The sequence below is a fragment of the Marmota monax genome, unplaced genomic scaffold (genome assembly GCF_021218885.2).
Source record: "Marmota monax isolate L192 unplaced genomic scaffold, Marmota_monax_Labrador192_F-V1.1 WCK01_AAM20220418_F8-fsc00003, whole genome shotgun sequence".
NCBI classification, from domain to species: Eukaryota; Metazoa; Chordata; class Mammalia; order Rodentia; family Sciuridae; genus Marmota; species Marmota monax.
This window is the reverse complement of record NW_026694084.1, coordinates 8,831,526-8,853,012: the sequence shown is the minus strand read 5'-3', so window position 1 is coordinate 8,853,012 and position 21,487 is coordinate 8,831,526. Positions and strand designations below refer to the sequence as shown.

At 32.6% G+C, this 21,487-nt stretch overlaps 1 protein-coding gene across 1 annotated transcript in view; it reads left to right on the top strand.

Moving 5' to 3' along the window:
- Rnf19a (ring finger protein 19A, RBR E3 ubiquitin protein ligase) overlaps positions 1-21,487 on the top strand; it is a 42,067-nt gene that overhangs the window by 17,556 nt on the left and 3,024 nt on the right. The window contains exons 2-8 of the mRNA XM_046464674.2: positions 936-1,703; positions 7,329-7,537; positions 11,959-12,103; positions 12,897-13,059; positions 17,243-17,357; positions 17,809-17,970; positions 19,885-20,098. Of these exons, the coding sequence (XP_046320630.1) occupies positions 1,030-1,703; positions 7,329-7,537; positions 11,959-12,103; positions 12,897-13,059; positions 17,243-17,357; positions 17,809-17,970; positions 19,885-20,098 (1,682 nt within the window). The 5' untranslated portion in view covers positions 936-1,029. The remainder of the gene's footprint in view (positions 1-935; positions 1,704-7,328; positions 7,538-11,958; positions 12,104-12,896; positions 13,060-17,242; positions 17,358-17,808; positions 17,971-19,884; positions 20,099-21,487) is intronic.

The following is a 21,487-nucleotide window of genomic DNA, read 5'->3' as shown; positions in this document are numbered from 1 at the left end:
TTCTTCCAGATCCTTGTCCATATTTGGAAATATTAGTCTGGGTGTGTAGTGGTCTCTCAATGTAGCTTTAATGTTTTATTACTTGATAATTAATGGTATTGAGCATTTTTTATACCCCTTTTTGAAGTGCCTGTTAAGTCCTCTGCCCCTTTTTCTGTTGGATTGTCTTAGCACTTCTATACTTTTAACGAAATCTTTCATTGAAATATTCTCTTGTCTTCTAGAAGCTTCTTAGTTTTACTTTTCACAATTAGATCTGTGAACCATTTGGAATTGATTTTTACACGAGGTGAGCCATAGGTCAAGTTTTTTTCCTCAGATGAATAATTTATAGACATGGTACTTTTGTTTGTTTGTTTAAAGACCATTCATTCTTAGTGCTCAGCAATGTCATTCACCTTTGTCATAAATCACGTGCCCGATATATGGGACTTTTAAGACTATATTCTGTTTTATTGGTTTGTATCTTATCTTTGTGACATAGCACCCCATGGTAATTACTGTAACTTTTTATAATAAGTAATTTTTCTGGCACTGTAAGAGCCCCTACCCTACAGTATTTTTCTTCCAGATTGTGTAAGTTAGTTCTTAGCCATTTGTATTTGCATACATTTATTGTCAATTAAAAATAAAAACTCAAAAAGGCAGTGAAGAGTCATTAAGTTCAGTATGATAATGATCAGAAGTTTATGTAAGATTTTAAGAATGATTAGGTTAGTTCAAATGTAAAGAATCTTTTAAGATTAAAGAATGTCTTCGTATCTATTTCAGCATTAATTTTATATTCTTCTATTATACTATTTAATAAGTTGGCCTTATGTAAAACTAATGGCTAAAGAATACACTCATTTAGTATTTCTTAGAGTTTATAAGTTTACAAAAGCATGCAGACTAAAAATACAATTAAGTGATCTTGGTTTTTGTTTGCTTTTCAGGACATCTATGATAACAGTCTTCAGTAAATCAAACTTCTTCAAGAATTCTGTTCAGGAACCAAGTAGGATTTTTTTACATCATGACTTAGTCTGAATGCAAGAACAAGAAATAGGTTTTATCTGTAAATATAATGAAGGGCTGTGTATAAACACTGACCCCAACACAATTCTAATGAGCATTTTAGACATGAGTTTACACCGGCAAATGGGTTCAGATCGAGATCTTCAGTCTTCTGCTTCATCTGTGAGCTTGCCTTCTGTCAAAAAGGCACCCAAAAAACGAAGAATTTCAATAGGCTCTTTGTTTCGGAGGAAAAAGGATAACAAACGTAAATCAAGGGAGCTAAATGGCGGGGTGGATGGAATTGCAAGTATTGAAAGTATACATTCTGAAATGTGTACTGATAAGAACTCCATTTTCTCTACAAATACCTCTTCTGACAATGGATTAACTTCTATCAGCAAACAAATTGGAGACTTTATAGAGTGCCCTTTGTGCCTTTTGCGGCATTCTAAAGACAGATTTCCTGATATAATGACTTGTCATCATAGATCTTGTGTGGATTGCTTACGACAATACCTAAGGATAGAAATTTCTGAAAGTAGAGTTAATATCAGTTGCCCAGAATGTACTGAACGGTTTAATCCCCATGACATTCGTTTGATATTAAGTGATGATGTCTTGATGGAAAAATATGAAGAATTTATGCTTAGACGGTGGCTTGTAGCAGATCCTGATTGTAGGTGGTGTCCAGCTCCAGACTGTGGGTAAGAAGATATTGTTTGACTTTTCCTAAGTTACATCATTTTTTTTCTGTGGGGATAAAAGAATTTGTTGACTGTTACTGAAAAGAACAATCTTAACATGTCCAAGAATTCATTGATTCAACAAGTATGTTCAGCACATACCAGGTTAGGCACAATGTTAGGTACTAAAGGCAGGAATCCTATCATATGTTGTCACTGTGTTATATTTTCACGTGAAAGCATTTTGGAAGAAAAGAGTAAGATGGAAGAGAACAGGATCTAGTGGTATGCAAAACAGAAAATTTCCCCACCATTCATTTCGAGAATTTTTATTTTGGAATAACAGATGAAAGGACCAGGTTCTTTGTGATCATCAATTAATAACCTTTCGAAAATACCTCAACTATGCTACAGAATGATGTGTTCTACATATAGGGTTTATATAATGCTTCATTTGCCTCAAGTTTTTGAATTACAAATCCATTTTCCCCACATTTAAAATAAAATATTTTTTAGTATATTTGATTATTACGTTAACAATAGTCTCTATTTATATAATGTGTTTATTATGTTTAGTTGTTAGAACCAGGAGAAAACAGTCATATGCTCTTTAAGAATAGTAAAAACTACCAATAGTGAGGTTTAGCATACATTAGTACAGTATACATTATAATAACAGTTTATGAAAACCTCCAATTTTCAGTTTATTTGGGTGTAGTCTCAGGCAAGGCTGGAATGTGAGCCTTATAACTTGAGGATTCTTCTCTGAATCAAACCCATTTTTAAAAAATATTTTTTAGTTGTAAATGGACACAATATCTTTATTTATTTATTTTTAATGTGGTGCTGAGGATCGAACCCAGTACCTCACCTGTGCTATACCACTGAGCCACAATTCCAACCCCTCAAACCTATTTTTAAAAGCTTGTTGTATAGTCAATTTTCAAATTGTATTTAACCTATATTTCTATATTTTATAATTTTAAATGACAAAAGTCATAAAGATTTCATATGATAATATTTATTAGTAACATTTAAATTTTTTCAAAATGGACACTTTTGGATGTTTTTGAACATTTTTCTCATTAAGACTTCATTGTTTAAAATGGCTTAGTATTTTAAATACTTGAAGAAGATAAATGTTAAGTATAAAATATAAGTAATAGAAACTTCAGTTATGAAAACAACCATTGGATATGTACGTTTAATAAAGAATTATCCTTCATTAATTTGACTATATAGTAATTTTGTATAGCCAGTTGTCAGTAACTTTATTCACAAAGGACAGAGAAAACATGTCACAGAGATTAATTTTTAAGTATATTTTGGTTTATGCTGGTTCTGTAGGTGAAGAGCATATTTTTTAAATATTTTTTTGTAGTTGTAGATGGACAGCATGTCTTTATTTATTTTTATGTGGTGCTAAGGATCGAACTCCAGGCCTCATGTGTGCAAGGCAAGCACTCTGCCACTGAGCCCTAGCCCCAGCCCAAGAGTATATTTTATATACTCGATGATGTTTCAGACTTTTTGTTGGTGGTATATGGAAAACCTCACCAGTAGCATAAAACTTGAATGTGTACTTTGAAAACAAAATATACATGAGTCCTGATTAAAGTTAGTTTTATCATGAGCATGTAGAAACCTGATTTTGAATCCCTATCCCATCATGTTACAAGGATTGAGCTCCATCTTTAAAGCTATTAGTAGCAAAATTCCTAGTACACACTAAGCTTCTCATAACTTTTGTTATTCTTTACCTTCATTTCCTAAGTGTTTTGTTTTTTGGCAATGCCAGGGATTGAACCCAGATCCTTATGCTTGCTAGGCAAGGACTCTACCACTGAGCTACACACTCAGGACTCTGTTCTTATTTTTTTTAAATCAGTCAGTCAAAAGTTTAATGGACCGATGTGCCAGGTACTGGAGGTTTAATAATGGATAAAAGACAAAAGTCCCTGCCTTTTTGGAGCGTATTAAAACCTTTGGAACCCACAGAGGGACTTTAAAAGATTAAAATTCCATTTATCATTTAAATATAGAGTAAGGAATACAGGTAAATATCTGAATATTTGGTGGTCATTTATACAAATGCTTCACCAGAGCACCAGGACCACAGGTGTATAATGTGGCATTTAACCCCTCATTATTCAACACGCTTGAAAAGTTTTTTTATTTTTTTATTTTTTGCCTTTTAGAAATGTCAGATGTGAAATTATAAATTTTCCCTTTTGCATTTGATATTTATCAATATGGCTATTTTTTGTATCTGTCTTTAATTTTATTTACACAAGTTGTTTAACACACTTTAAGAAATACTGTCTTTGCTTCAGAGTAGAAAAGAACGTTGACCTGGTTTCTATTTGATATCTCTTGAGGTTTCTGGCCTAATATTATTTCTGCTCTTCTGAGGGCCAGGCTTCCCTTTAAACTTGTTTAAAGGATGGTATTTCTAACAAACCCCTCTTGAGAAGAGGTTTAGAGCTTTATCCGCAAAGGACCGAGAAAGCTGAGTACTGTGATTTAACTAGAGTGAAGCTTTCTGGTCTTCTTGTAGAACATACCAGTCCTCAGATTTCAAAGAAAAAAATTTGGTCAATGGCTATGGAGAAGAACTGGGATGAAGGAAATATAAGAGGAGAGGAAGCATAGAATCTGTGTTGGATAAAAGTACTCAATTACCTTCTGTTTTTAGTAGGCCTTATTTGTATGTTGTCTAGTCAGAAAGCAAAAAATGGTGTTTTTAGTTTCTATCATTGCCTGTTTCAATTGACTAAAATCCTGCCAGCGGCTACATGATTCCTGTCATCTTATGTGAGTACCTCTTTCTTTTCTGGAGACCTTTGAATGTACAGGACATTTATTATTCTAGAATGAAATTAATTTAAATGTCTGTGAGCCAGCCCCTTAAGGAGGGAAAAAAGTATTTTTTCTTTGTAACCATAGGTAAACCTCATGCTCTATGAAAAATTGTTGAGTGAACCAGTTTGATTATATATCCCTAACATTAAGACATTAAAATTACACAGATAATAAGTGTGGGAAGTTGAATTTGTACCAGCTATCCTACATCTCTCTTCTGGCTTTGTAAATTGTGACTGAGTTGAAAAAAATAATTGATTTTAGCTTTGTCCCCTGTATTAAGACAGATCTCTCCATTCTGTCTCTCCTTCCTTCAATAAAAAGTAGATTAGAGAAGAGGGTTAGAAAACAATGGCATTTCTTTTCCATTCAATTTACTATTTTATATAAATATTTTACTTTGTCATAGATACTATAGATTCATAATTAATAGAAAGTTAAGTGTACAGTATTTTTTACTGTAAGTACAGTGATTAAGCTGTCTTAAAGCTGAAGGAAATGAAGCTTTGCCAAATCATGCTTGTTGATTGAATTGTGTTTAATCCATGTGTTTGAACTTATCTGTGATGACGATAGTGAGAGAATTCATCTATTGGAAGTAAAATGAATTTAAGATGTAGTTTAAAGGGTAAGGTACTTAAGGGAGTAATAGGTCCAGAAATAGAAGAACTTGCTGTTTCTTTAAATCTTGCAGAATCTTATATCTATAATCTTGAAATTTGGTAAAATCTCAGTTATAATTATTATTTAAATTTTATTTTTAGTACTTTACCCTTTAAACTGAAGATTGAACCCAGGGCTTCACAGATGCTAGGCAAGCCTTCTGCTGAGCTACACTCCCAGCCCAAAATTTCTTTTTTTTTTAAATTTTATTTTTTTTTATTAGCTACACATGACATTACAATGATCTTGGCAATTCATACATTTGTATCATTGCCAAAATTTCTTAATTGAAAGTTTCATTGAGATAATTGTAGATGCACATTTTAAGAAATAATATACAGAGATCCTTTGTACACTTCCCACTACTTGTCCCCCTACGAAACCCTTTGGTAAAGCAGAACATTATTAGAATATAATCATCACTTAAGATAAATGAGGATGTTGGCAAAGATACAATCTCATTTTACTCACTTTCCCTGGTTTTACTTAGGCTTAAAAATTGTGTGCATGTGCATTTAGTTAAATAGAATTCAATCTTCAGTTTAAAGGGTAAAGTACTAAAAATAAAATTTAAATAATGATTATAACTGAGATTTTACCAGATTTCAATATCATGTGTAGATTTGTGAGTCTGCCACCATAGTCAAGGTTACTGCAGTTCCATCACAAAGATCCCTCATTGCTCATGTTTCATAACAATATCCACCTCCCTCCCTCCCACTTAATAACCCTTTTCCCTGGTAGTTACTAACAATTTTTCATTTCTAAAATTTTGCCATTTTAAAAATGTATAAATAGGGGCTGGAGTTGTGGCTCAGAGATAGAGTGTTCTCCTAGCATGCATGAGGCACTGGGTTTGATCCTCAGCACCACATAAAAATAAAAAATAGAGATATTGTATCCACCTATAACTATAAAATAAATATATATTTTTAAAAATGTAGAAATAGAAGCATGTGGTTTGTAACTTTTTAAATTTACTTTTTTTCAGTCAGTATAGTTCCCCAGAGATTCATCCAAGTTGTTACCTGTATTAGCTTCTCTCTTGTTAAGTAATGTTCCATGGTGTACATATATGCACCATTTACTTGTTGAAGGACATTTGAACTCTTTATAGTTTTTGACTATTATGAATAAAGCAACTATTGGATATTCATGGACAAAATCTTCCATTATCCTGGGATAAATGCTCAGAAATTAAGTCAAAAGATTTTAAAGTGCCAAACATATTTATTCAGAGAATAGATATTAGTGCTATACACAAATATGTTGTTCTCAGTTTTTCCTTTTCTCTGAAGCAAAACTATCCAAACTACTTCTTGATTGAAAAATTCTGGTTTATGTGCTTTTTGGAAGGAGATTGGTACCGACTGATTTTTACCATAGCACAGAAAAAAAAAAGTGAGACTTTATGCATAAATTACAAGATAACAATGTATAAATTGGCACAGTATGCCACTATCAGGTATAGTTCTTTCATATTCACTACATTTTAAGATAATCATTTTCTTTTTAACTTTTCTGATTTTAAAAGTAACAAATAATTGTAGGAAACCAGAAATACGTAAAGAAGAAAATGAAAACCTCAATACCTGAAAAACCAATGTTAAAATTTTTGGTGTATTTCTTTCTAAGTCTTTTCTGTGAACATACAATACTGATTTAATACAGATTTTAAAAATAGAATTGGGATTAGGCTAAATATAACTTGATATCCTGTATCACAGTGAAAAGTTTAAAAAGTTAAGATTGAACTTTTAAAATGTTTTTAAACTGTCTTCATTTATGATCTACTCATCCTTTTTTCATTTTTTTTTAATTCTTTTAACATTTTTTAGTAGTCAGTAGACCTTTGTTTTATTTATTTATATGAAGTGCTGAGAATCAAACCTAGAGCCTCACATGTGCTAGGCAAGGGCTCTACCACTGAGCCACAACCTCAGCCCCCTTTTCTTTCATTTTTATATTGGTGAGATAGATGGTATTAGAGTTATAGCTGTTTGCGAACACATAAATGGAAAATTGTTTCAGGAATAACATTTTATTTGGATAGTTTTTTTTTTTTACTTCCTAGTTCTTGTTTTATGTCATATTTTAAATTGTATTTCTTGTTCTTTCAAGTTATGCTGTGATAGCATTTGGATGTGCCAGCTGTCCAAAATTAACTTGTGGGCGAGAAGGCTGTGGAACAGAATTTTGCTACCACTGTAAACAGATTTGGCACCCCAACCAAACCTGTGATGCTGCTAGACAGGAGAGAGCCCAGAGTTTACGTTTGAGAACTATACGTTCTTCATCCATTAGTTACAGTCAAGAGTCTGGAGCAGCAGGTATTTATGTTCGATTTTTTTTCTAATAAGATACTTGACATATACAGAATACCTACTCGTTTTAATAAAAAGTAATCATAGCTACTATTACACTTGTTCTCCCTTCACTTTTTAAAAGTGTTTTAGGTTTTAAGTGCATTTCTGTCCCAAAAGGACTCCTTCTTTCCTGTGGAAGAAAGTGACTCTGAGATCAAAAAGATTGTTATTGTTAAAAAAGAAAACAAAACTCATAATTATTTTTATATTTCCAATAAAATAACAATTTTGAATGTATCACCTTTAGATTATTTCTAATTATGTAAATATCACAAGATTAAAAATTTAAGATGTTGTTCTTGGAATCAGTTCCATTTAATATTTGGTGAAATGCATTTTAAGTTAGCTATCTCATTCAGTCCCAGGTAATAAAAGGATATTAAGAATTTTAAGGTGTCTTTGGCCAGGAATTTAAAAACTACCCAGGGATTTGCATATGAGCAATGTATTTATCTCAGATACTAAAACAACAACAACAACAAAAACCTGAGCATCTTAATGTTCTTGGAGTAAATATTCAAAAAGTTTAATATTTCCAGTTGACAAAATTTTCATTGTTTATTGGAATTCCAATCCGTTTTAGAAAAATATTTTTCTAATTAGTTGTAATAGAGGAAAAACATGGAAAATGCAGGAATTAATTAAGAAAACAATGTACATTCCTACCAGTTGTATATGAAGATTGCCATGTACTTTGTGCTACTAGAAGAAAAAGGTCTCATTTAAAATTTAACATGGAATATTAAACATTTAATACTTTATTTAATGTGCATGGATTTTCATTCTTGTTTGCTTACTGACTTGTTTCCTCTCCTAAAGATTTAGGGTGCGACTCAAAAGTACTAGTTTTAATTTATAGATATCTACAAATTGGGTCCAGAAGCAATTGGGGCCTGAATATACCTAAACTATCCCCAAAGGAAGATGTCATTGTCCTGTTCCCTTGGAAATAATCTCCCTCTCCTCTAACTAAGCAGGAGTGGGTATTTATTTGTTTTTTGGTCATAAGACACAGTCATATAGAACAAGAGTGAATGGAGTTTAGAATCAGACTGCCTAGATTCAGATCTCAGATTCTCCACTTTCTCTTTGACCTTGAGCAAGTTACTTATTTCATCTTTTAAAGTAAAGATATAACAATGCTTATGTTTACAGTGTTGAAATATTCCCTGGCTCTGAGTATATGAGATAGGGAAACAGAAACCATAGTCACCTGCTAAAGATTTGAGCATATCTGGGCCATCATTACATAAAAGATAATGTGGCAATAACTTTTGTTATATTTTTAAAAAGCATTATGAATTAATTATGCAAACAAGTATTGGTCTTCCTCAGAGTAGTAACCAGTAGAGAGTTTATGTTTATTTCAGCAGTGCTAGCTCAGAATGGCTTACTGGCATAAACTTTTTAGATTTTGCTAATTTAATGTCAGTTTGATTTGACAATATGGTATCAGGGAATAATCAAAAGTGCCTTCAGAGCTAACCCTAAGATAACGGTATCATACAGAGTTGAATCATAGATACTGGTTTAGGGCTTGTCAAAAGTAAGATGTGACTGTATGGTAACAAGAATGGTTTTTTTTTTTATATGTAAAGTATATAAAGTAACTGTGAAGACAATTTTGAAAGAAAATCTCCCAATGATTTGAGCCAAATAGTAGCATTGTTGGAATAAATATCACCTCTCAATATGATTATTAAAAAAATAAACTTCATTTGGAACTTACTCCATGTTTAAAATTATAGTTCTGAAAATTTAAAGTACCTGCATTTTTACATATACTACTTAAAAATACTACTTTTACATATACTACTTAAAAATCAAAGCTCTCGAAACAAATGTGTGTGTGATCATTTCTTTTGATTTAATCTATTTTTTTAAAAAAGCCCAAGTTAGCTTCTCATAGACCTGTGGAAAGAGAAAAAAGAAATGGAGTTACTATATAAACTAGTTTTTTAAAATTACTTTTACCCTAGATATCATGGTATTCTTTGTTTCCTGCCATCATGATACAGTGAAAAATTTGTATGATTGGTATAATAATTTATTGGTTAGTTATTTCTAATCAATCACTGAAGATAAATATGTGCTTAATCACAAGGTTCATTAAATAACTTGTAATGTTTATATTTGTCTTTAAACCGTGACAGATGAAGTCTATTATGAAAAGTCTGTGAGACTTTTCTTTATAGCTATTGAAGGTTCATATGCTTGGAGTTGTATTTTCAATGAACTACTTATATTTTTTTATTTTTGCTATTTATTTTCCTCTTTATAAAAATATAACTACCACCCCCACCTCTATTCCATACTACTACCATTCTAAGACATAACCTCTGAAAACATTTGAGAACGTAGTGTTTTGTAATGTTTTTTCTTAATAGGACAGTGGCCTATATTTTAATAGTAAAAATAAATATAATAGTCAATAAAGATGAAAGTCTTACCAAACTCTTTTAAAAGGTATGGGAAACTTTTTTTCTCCTAATGTCATTCAACTGTGGCTTAATGCTTGTGGAATGGAGACTCAGTTGACCCATCTAATCAGTAATACAATTTCATTTAGGATTTTTGCATTATAAGACCATTTTGAGAGAAACATACCAGTATATAATGTGAACAGCAAATTCTTGTTCGAATTTTTTGGTTTGAGGAAACAAAACAGCTTTTCATAAATATGTATAGAAAATGAAAATGTGAGAACAGATATACCAAAAACACATGACCTGTGATGTTAATTCTCTAACTTCAGCATATTAAAAGGCTGGTTTTTGTTGTTTGGGAACTGTAAGAATAAAGAAATGTTACCTTTGATAACTTTCAGTTTGTTCCAAAGGTTGCATGGATTAGAGCCAAAATTTGAGTCTCTTTATTCCCACCTTTAATTGAGATATCTGCTATTGAGTATTCTCTGGTATAAGGAAGCCTATCAATTAATATGCCACTTAAACAAGATAGGATTAGCCTTTCTTTTCTTTGATATACTAAATATTGAATGAGGTATAAAAGCCAGTTTTTTTCTTTTGTGTCCCAGTGTTTATAAATTTTTAATATAGGCTTTATGTTCTCTGGATTATAACTTATGGATATTTTTAATTTTTATATTCTAGTAATTTTCATTTATCTTGATCTGGCTACATAGAGTTATCAGTTTGCTCAAAATTGCTTGAATCATTAAAATACTAATTATGAACATTGACCAGTTCTTAAGTTAAAAAACAATTTTGCCCTAGAAGAAACACTAAGGAACCCTGAATTCTCTGATAAAGCACAGGTAAAATTTGACCATAAAATTTGTAGAAAGGAAAATAGAATTTAGCTTAATATTTATAATATAAGAAATTGGAACAAATACTTAAATTTAGTGGTTAACCCTATAAATAAATATCTTTTCTAAACTGGGTGTATGTATGTGTGCATTTATATATATTAATGTATATATGTAATATGCATATATGTTATCTATATCTAGAAAATGTAATTGGCCAATAGTAAAAGTGAAATAATCACAGGTTGCTATTTAAATAGCTGCAAAACGTCAAAATAGTTGTAGCATTTAAGATTACTCTTATTCTGTCCTTGATTCCTGAAGTTATATACCACTTGATTTTAAATTGGTACCACTACCAGTTATAATCATATTTCTATAGTAGGAGCATATACCAACATTTGTAAATGAATAAAAAGGACAAAGACAACTCAAAAAAGTCATGAGTATGATTGACAATGGTTGCTTTTGTACTGATATTTTCCCAGGGTATTTAGTGTTTATAACCATAACTTTATCTCTTATCTTTTCCCTTTTATTTTGGTTACTGATTCTTTGTGTGGTCCATCTATCTTTTGTATGTGGTACAAGGGAAAACCCTGCTTTTCTAAAGATGCTGTCATTTTTATAGTGTTTGCAGTTGATGTTATTAGAAGTGAATTCCCAGTACTTAGGATATAGTGCCTATTATTAATAGTTGTCACTTCCTATTAGCATTTATTTACTATAGGAATAGCATACAGACTATCTACATTTGAGTTAAGTGGAGATGTTTAAAGAAGTTCTAGAACAAGAAGTACCATTCAGAAGACAGCTATGGTATCTAGACAAGACAAACTTCTTGTAGTTTGCAGCTTGTCTAATGCTGTCCTTGATTCTCCTTTTTTTTATTCTCATTATTTGACTACTATGTTTGAAAAATGTTTACAACTTGAAATTTTCATGAAAGATACGTTCCCTCTCAAAAGGGAAGAAAGATGCTTTGTAGATAGCATTAAGGTATCAGTTAATAAACGCTAAGATTTTTTTTGGTAGACCTACAAATGATAATGTACTAGAAATTATTTTTAGACCAGTTTTATATACTTAACAGGTATCTCTGTGTTTCTAATAGCTGATGATATAAAGCCATGTCCACGTTGTGCTGCTTATATAATAAAGATGAATGATGGGAGCTGTAATCACATGACATGTGCTGTCTGTGGTTGTGAGTTTTGTTGGTTGTGTATGAAAGAAATCTCTGATTTACATTATCTAAGGTAAGCTTTTAGAGGGAGCTATTTATTTGTAAATATGATTTTATAAGACAAAAATTTTTTTGAAAATATACTAAACATTTTTAAACATGGGATTTATAAGATATTTAAAGGGGTGGGTTTCTTCTAGTTACATAAATTTAGAGGGTTATTTATGAGTTTTATATTTTTGTTTTGAAACATGCTGCGGGAGTCTCAATATTTTGTCCAGGCTAGTCAAGCATTCCTGAATTTAAGTGATCCTCCCATCTCAGTCCCCTGAATGCTGGGATTATGAGCATGTGCCACCATGCCCAATTTATACTAGCTGTTTGGAATTAATAACTAGTCCAAAATAGGAAAGGGAGATTTTATTTCTTTTTGTTTTGTTTTTTGTTGAACTAGAATGTTAGTATTTAATGCCTTGTTTGTCATTATACTAGATCATAAATATTGCTTTCTAATTTTCTCATATACAAATTTCCTCATTTAGGCCACAAACTATAATCAGATAATGATATGCCTCAAGTAGGATAAATTCTTTGTGTTAATTTAGTCTTCAAAAATTAAAGATTTGGGAGTTATAGAGGACTATGAATAAATTTTAAATCTGTTTTTCAACATCCTGCTAATGTATTTTATGGTGAATCGTCCCTTAATTTTTTTTTTTTTGGCTTTTATATGAAAGATCAGAATTCAAAAAAAGGAGGAAAATAAATATGAGAAGTTTCCTAATATAGTCATTGCTTTAATGTGTTAATAGTAATTTGCTGTGATATTTTGCAGTAGTTATTTACATTATAATTTTTCCTACTAGTCCATCAGGATGTACTTTTTGGGGGAAAAAACCCTGGAGTCGAAAGAAGAAAATCTTGTGGCAGCTGGGAACCCTTGTTGGTGCTCCTGTAGGAATTGCTTTAATAGCTGGCATTGCTATCCCAGCAATGATTATTGGCATTCCTGTATATGTGGGCCGTAAGGTAAATGCATACTTCCTTCTCAGTGTATTAGTTTATTCTAAATCTTTAGGTGGATCTTTAGTATTGGCAAAAATTTTTTGCTTTGTTTTTTGTTTGTTTTCAGATAAAAAGTTATTTTTATTTTCTTCAATGTAAAACAGTTACCGTTTTTCAAAAAACACTTTCAGTGTTAAGATAGTAACATGCATAAAAAGCAGTCTTTCTTTAAAATTCTTGGATTCTGAAAGCTTTAGTACATTTGCATTGTCAAGCTAACCTTGGGGGTTTTTAAAAAAATTTTAGTTGTTGATAGACCTTTATTTATTTATATGTGGTGTTGAGAATCGAACCCAGTGCCTCACACGTGCCAGGCAAGTGTGCTACCACTGAGCCATAGTCCCAGTCCTCAAGCTAACTTTGAATATAAAGTATTTAGGGGTACATATCTGACATTTTTCTTATGAGTGTATCCTTGTAAAATCAGGTGAGATTTTTTTTTAATAAAAGTAGCTAAATAATAAATGCCCTCAGGCATAGGATAATTAGCCAATTGTTTGCTCCTTTGTACTTCAGTTCAGAGTTCCACCTCTTGAATTACTGCTATTAGTAAATACATTCTTCTGTAGATTATAATAATCTGGTAGAAGTCTAAACACATTTATTAATTACTACCACTGGCCTGTGATTGTTGAATTATACCTCATTAGCTCAGCAAATAATTATTTTTTGAAGAGTTAATGGGATCATTCATGAAATACTAAGAAGTCTGCTGCAGTCTTAATTAATAGAACCTCAGAAATGAAAAATAACTGTAGAAATTATCTAATCCCAACCCTGTTCCCAAGCAGAACAAAGAATAGCAATTTCCACTTTTTTTCTATTTATTGATTCTCTTTAGTTATACATAACATTAGGATTCATTTTGACATAATTATAAAAACATGGAATATTATTTGCTCTAATTTAGTCCCTGGTACTTCCCCTTTTCCTTCCTTCCCTCCACTTTACTTTATCTTTCTGCTATTAGAGATTTTTAAAATTTAATGTCTTAGTCTTAATGGTATATTCATGTATGTACATAGGAAAGTTAGGTCAGATTCATTCCACTATTCTTCCCCTATCCTGTCCTTCTTCCCTTCCCTTCAGTCCCCCCCTTCATTTACTCCAGGGATTTTTTTTTTTTTTTTTAAATGGGAATCCTCACCCCTCTGCTTATTTCGGACTAGCTTCTCATATCAGAGAAAATATTTACCCTCTGACTTTTTGGTCTGTTTTTTTTTTTTTTTTTTTTTTTAACTTAGCACAAAAGTCTCCAGTTCCATCTACTTACCATCAACTGCCATAATTTTGTTATTTTTTATGTCTAATATTCATTGTGTATATATACACATTTCCTTTAAAAGGATAGTAATTTCTAAAAAGGAAACTAACAGTTGTTGAGTCTGTGTGAAAGATGTTTTATGTACTTTAACTCATTCTAACTCTGTAACAACCTTATTTTAGTCTCTTGATTTATATGATAGAATGTTGAGATTTTTTAAAGTTCATGTAATTTATCATTAGCTACACAGAAAGAAATAGACTTGGGATTTAAATCCAAATGGATTCTTTATGTAAAAATCTCTGAGAAGTGTCACTGTAACCATTTGGGCCCTTCAATGATGAGGAAACCATCAGCTTATGAGGCCGCCCATTCTGTTATCAAATGGCTATAAATTGTTAGAGAATTCTTGTGTTTTGAGTCAAAAACTATTTCCTTCATTCTGTTTCTGATTTCTGGGACCAACTCGGTGTAAGGTTGATCCTATTCCACATAACCCCCCAATGTTTTTCATTGAACATGTGTTTTATAATCAGGAAAAAAAATAGGCTAATTTTTTTAAAGTTAGTTTGGGGGGCTGAGGGTATATATATGTTCAGTGATAGAGTGCTTTGCCTAGCATGCAGATGGACCTGGGTTAGATGCCCAGCACCACACACACAACACACACACACACACACACACACACACACACACAAATTTAGTTTTGGAACTGATAACAAATGTTTATAAACCAGATATTTATCCCAGAAGGGCTCAAGTAAATAAACCTAAACTTTAAAACTTCTCCAGTATAGGCCCTGAGTATAATAATTTTTCGTGTGGTATTCAAAGTAAGATTTTTTTTTAAACAAAACCATTTTTTTTTACATACTTACAAGAAGAGAAAGAGAGACTGCTAACACTGCACATACCTACAAATAATTTATAGAGGGGAGAATATTTGCTGCATGCTTCAAGTCTTAGGTGCTATTATAAGATTCCTTTTCTCAAACATGTACCAAAAGGATTGCAAGTTAATGAATTAGTTTTGCATGTTAGCAGTGTTCTGTGGTATTTAGCAATCCAAACCAGTGCAGGAAAACCTGTTAGGTTGATGAAGTACCCAAAAGCTTAGCCTATATTTATAATAAAAACTAGAAAGAGTGGCAAAAAACAGCAACCAGAAAAAATGAAGTTGAATCAGAAATAGTGGGATGATATGAGTACTGTAATTGAACATTGTTGCTTGAGGTTGTAGAATTTTCAGGAACACTCATTTTTATTGGCAGTCTGCCTTTGCAAATCTACTCTATCCATTTGTAGCTTTGACTTTGCCCTACTTCAGTGCTGTTTCCCAGGAATGAGAGTAAGAAGGAACAAAAATTTAGCTGCCATACTGAAGGATGATTAAAAGGATCTTAGGAAGGTCTGCCATCTGTGTGGTCTCTGTAGAGAGGTACGAAGTCCATTCCCCAGGAACATAGTGAGAATCCCATTTCCCAGAATTGATGCTAAGAAGCAGAAATGATCCTGGTCTCATATATGTTTTCCCCACCTCTCTCCCAGCCTTCTCACTGTTAAATCTGTCTCACAAGATTCATTGTGCTTTGTAGTCTTCCAAATAACCACATAATATGCTATTTTGTTACTCTTTATCTATAAATATTGCTTATAGGCTAAGTATTTTATGTTAAGAGACCACCTGTGAACATTTGAGGCTGTTTTGAATGTGTCTTGAAACAGAGGGGGAAATGTACTTTATTTTCATTAGGTCTTGCAAACCCTGAGAACAGAAATACTGAGCTATTGCCAAAGTTTATATAATACCTTACAAGCCACTTTTCATGGTAATTATTAAGTTTTATTTATTAACTCTGATAACTATATAAAGATGCTAAGTAGATCCAACTCCTGTCTGCTGGTTGCAATTATTTATTCTTGTTTTTCTCGATTCCTACTTTGGCGGGGGAGGGGCGGGTACTTGGATTGAATTTAGAAACACTCAACCAGTGAGCCACACCCTCAGCCCAATTTTGTATTTTATTTAGAAACAGGGTCTCACTGAGTTGCTTAGGGACTTGCTGTTGCTGAGGCTGGCTTTGAACTTGAGATCCTCCTGTCTCAGTCTCCCAAGCTGCTTGGATTACAGGCGTGCACCACCATGCCTGGCTCAACTCCTACATGTTGAGGAGTTGAGCCAGGCATAGCTTTGTCATCTATTAATGCTTTTCTTCTTTTATAAAAGGGGATCTGACAATAACATAATACTTAGTGATATTTAATAATGGAACTACTTTTTAAGGTCAGCATTTTTAAAAAACTGTAGAAATCTCCCCTGGGTGCTGATTTTTACCATTTAGGGAATCTTATTTAGAAAGAAACATTCAAAATACTAAATTTATTAGAAATATCCTATTAAGTTAAATCAACTCATAACTATGATGGAAGTTAATATTCTTAATTTCTTCTTTCCTTAATACATGATTATACCACTCTTGAATAAAACTTTATAAAGGCTATTTTTACTCAAAGACTGTTTTTAAAATAAACACAAAATCTACCAAATCACTGGCTTCTTATTTCAGCACATTATTAAAACAGAGTAAATTATTTGTGAGCATATGGCTTAAGAACAATATATAGCTTTACTTTGAATTAGGATATATATATATATACATATACACACATATATATGTACATATATATACACATATATACATATACATGCATACACACATATTCATATATGTGTGTATGTATATATGTGTATATAGATAAGTATATAAATACTATACACACGGCGCGTGCACAAACACACACAGACACACACACACACACATATATGTATATAATGTGTTTTTGTTTTTAATCCCCCAACCCCATTTTTATTTTAAATTCAAGATTCACAATCGTTACGAAGGCAAGGATGTTTCAAAGCACAAACGGAATCTGGCCATAGCAGGTGGTGTAACATTATCTGTAATCGTATCTCCAGTAGTAGCTGCTGTGACTGTAGGTAAGAAAATGCTAAAATGCTATCTACTTAAATTTTGTGTTTTATGACAGGGGTTTTTAAAACAAAGTATTACAGTTGAAGATCTGAGGGGTACTTTTTAAATTCACCTTTAAATACAATTAAGTTGAACCAAAGAAAGTCTCTCATTCAGTAATAGACTGAATAGACTCAGGAGCCCACCCTTTGGGTAGTTGATAAAGTATTAGTGACTGGTAGCCCCTTCCCCAAAATATAATTCAGAGACCTGGCTCTTCTGTGTCATCTGAAAGCCTTGAATTTGCTTATATCCTTTAAGAGCTGGATAAATCCATGTTTGACAAAAGTGTTCCACCCAAATCTTCAGAATCCTAGCATTTTTTTCTTGTGATTTTTCTCTCGAAAAGATTTTCTCTAAATTTCGTATTTATGTGATTTTTTTTTATTTCTAATGTCTAATATAATTCTTCTTTAGGTATTGGTGTACCCATTATGTTAGCTTATGTCTATGGCGTTGTTCCAATTTCTCTCTGCCGAAGTGGAGGGTGTGGAGTCTCAACAGGCAATGGAAAAGGAGTCAGGATTGAATTTGATGACGAAAATGATATAAATGTTGGTGGAACTAACACAGCTGTAGGTAAGTCCTTTAAACAAAGAAAATGGGCTTATTAATAGTTTTAAGTAGGGGGAGCCAAAGATAAGAGGCAAGTCAGAAGTCCATTTGTGGAATGTATATGGATGAAAGAGGGTGGAATAGTTCTGGATGCCTAACTTCTAGCAGGAATATATATAGTGCCTTAAAAATCTTACATTTTTCATCGTATGTTTTGCCTATTACAAATCATTAAGAAAAAGATATGAAGAGAAATGCAGTTAAAAGATGTCAGAATGTCAAAAATATCTTTAACCCAGTGTTATTCAAAGAAATATAAATTAAAGTAGTGGTGAGATGAAGAAAAAGGCCTTTGTAGGTTATCAAAAGTAGTATAAATTAATGAACTTTAAAGCACATGTTTCATATTCCAGAAATTTTTGTTATATAAATTTGTCACAGGGAAATAATTAGGCAAATAGGTGAAAAATAATGCCCAGCCCCTCTTATCCATCATTTTCCTCTCCTAACCTCTAAATGTTTGAGTTTCCTAGGGCCCAGTTCTAAGACTTAGCTTATTTATCTACGCTCACTCTCTAGGTCATCTATTAAAAAATACATACACTGACCTCTGTAAATTTATGTCTAGGCTAGAACTCTCCCCTGAACTTCAAACTTGTTTATCTAACTCTTCTCTTTACTCTGCACTTGGATATTAAACAAGAATTTCAAGCTCCATTAGTCTGTAACTAAACTCTTTGCTTTGAAAACCTATTCTTCCCTCTGTCACACTAACCACATGAATTAGCTTCTCTATTCTTCCTGTTGCTTGGTTCAAAAACATTTACTTATGATGACTCCTGTTAACCCCTTCCTACCCTACATCTGATTTATCAGCAAATTAAGATGCTTCTTTCATTGTTCGGCCATAATCTAACCACTTGTTACTCTGCTATTGCATTAGTCCAAACTATTAACCTTTCTTTAACTATTGTCAGCTTCTCAGCTTCCTCTCACTATCCCATAGTGCAGCCATGGTCACACCTTTTATCATTCCTTTGTTGTGCTCAAAACTTCCCCACTAACTTCTAATTCTGTTGGTTCAAGGAGCCTCTTATCTTGGCCCATAAAAGGCCCCACATTATCTTCCCTGACTTTGTCTCTGAACTCATCTCTTTTCACTGTCCTTTTTTAAGCCATCTATCCATGACTTTTGAGGATGCCATACATGGTCCTGCTTCTGGGCTTTTAAACTTTCAGTTCACTCTGCCTGGATTATAATTCCTATAGATAATTTCATGGGTTACTACACTTATTTTGAGTCTCTGTGAGTGTTCCCTTATCAAACAGGTCTTCTCTGATCACATTATATAAAATGGTGCCCAGAAATATAGACATGCACTTCTTAATCATTCTCACTTCCTTTACCTCTTTTTCATATAACTTTCATCACCATATGGTTAGATGTGTTATAAGAACTCATATCCTGTGAATAAGTGAACCCTTCAATAAAAAACATGTGAAAGTACTATGAGATTAGAATATAGTGTTATCAGATCTGATAATAGCTTATAATAAGAACTGTGACCTATATCTAGAAATCAACTTTTGGCCCATTCTTTAAACTCTTCAGATGACAACCTTAATGAAAACTTTTGGATCATTTTCCTCCAAAGTCAGCTAATTTTGTCAATAATCAGTTCCTTATAGAATTTCTGAATCTTTTGGATTTCTTGAAAAATTGGTGACCATTTAAAATTGAGGGCTAGTCCCTGAGCCAGCTATACTTTCTCAGATGTTTCCCATAATTACATGTCCTTGACTGCAGACATCTTTTCTATTCCTGTGTGTTTTTTATACTCCATATAATTTGAAAGAATTTGAATTTGAATTTCATGGAGAAATTCAAGAAGGGGGAAATTAATAATCATACTTATTTATTTTATTATTTGCATTTAGACACAACATCAGTGGCAGAAGCAAGACACAATCCTAGCATAGGGGAGGGAAGTGTCGGTGGTCTGACTGGCAGTTTGAGTGCAAGTGGAAGCCACATGGATCGAATAGGAGCCATTCGAGACAACCTGAGTGAAACAGCTAGCACCATGGCACTAGCTGGAGCTAGTATAACAGGGAGTCTGTCAGGAAGTGCCATGGTAAACTGTTTCAACCGGTAAGAAATAACTGTTTTGATTTGTTTTTGCCTTCTGTTAAGTATGAGATATCAAGCATATGAGGAGAAATTTGAACACAGAGCATGGTGATTATGCTAGTAGTGATGTTAAATAAAAGTTAGTTGCACACAGAAAAGGGATTTTTATTGTATTTGAATTTTCTGTCACAGTATACCCATAATGTGGGTATAAAATTAAATCTAAGAAATAGCATTCTGCCTATTTTTCAATGCACTGGTCAGATTTTATATTATAAAGTAATGCTGGAGTTACTTAAGTGTATACTAGAGAATAGGCTGTGCTTAGCCTAGAACTTTATTCTGGGAGTAACAACAACTAGGTGTTAGGACATGATTTTGGCTGAGGTTTGGGGAACAGGTTGAGTCAGGATATCCAGGGATGATGAACTGGGGCCAGATGGTCTGCCTGGGTCCTAAGGTGTTAATAGTGGTCACTTCTCACCAATAGCCATATTCAGTATTCTTTATTTCTTTTTGTTAGCCTTGGGTTTTTAAAATATATTTTTAGTTATACATAGACAAATATCTTTATTTATTTTCATGTGGTGCTGAGGATTGAACCTGGTGCCTCACATGTACAAGGCAAGCGCTCGGCCACTGAGCCACAACCTCAGCCCTAACCTTGTTTCTTTTAATATAGAGGACAATATATGAATTAAAGGATAAATCAGTCATATTTATCTTATTTTTAGGAGGTTTGCATTTGAACAAAAACTCAAGTTGTGTTGTATGTTATTATCTGTTATTTTAAAAGTCAGATGCAGGCTGGGGATGGCACAAAGGCTAGCATGTGCAAAACCCTGGGCTCAATCCCCAGCACTGTAAAAATAAGTAGATTTATAGATAAATGATTTCAGATGTTATATGTAGAATTATCTTTATTATAGGATTTTTTTGACCCACTGATCTATCATGATTAATGGTTGATAATAATGTATTCTAACTTTTGTGTTGAAACATTGCAGGAGTGCCACATTCTGAGTGAAAGTAATAGAGCATATTTAAGTTAAAATCTGTTGTATCCTTTTTTTATTTTTTTCTCTTAAAACCTTACTTGTCATACAGCCATTTTTCACAGTCCATTTGGATATCTGGTACTGTTTAGTGTGCTGGTTCCGTAGAATTTGAAAAATCAAGTAAGAGGAAACTAAAAAGATAATGGTGTCTAAAATAACATCTCATTATGAAGGGTTTTTTTTGTTGTTGTTATTTTTGGACCAACAATTGAACCCAGGGGCACTAAGCTACAACCCAACCTTTTTTATTTTTTGTATTTTAAGACAGGGTCTCACCAAGTTGCCCAGACTGACCTTGAACTTGATATCCTCCTGCCTCAGCCTTCTGTGTAGCTGAAATTATATGCGTGGA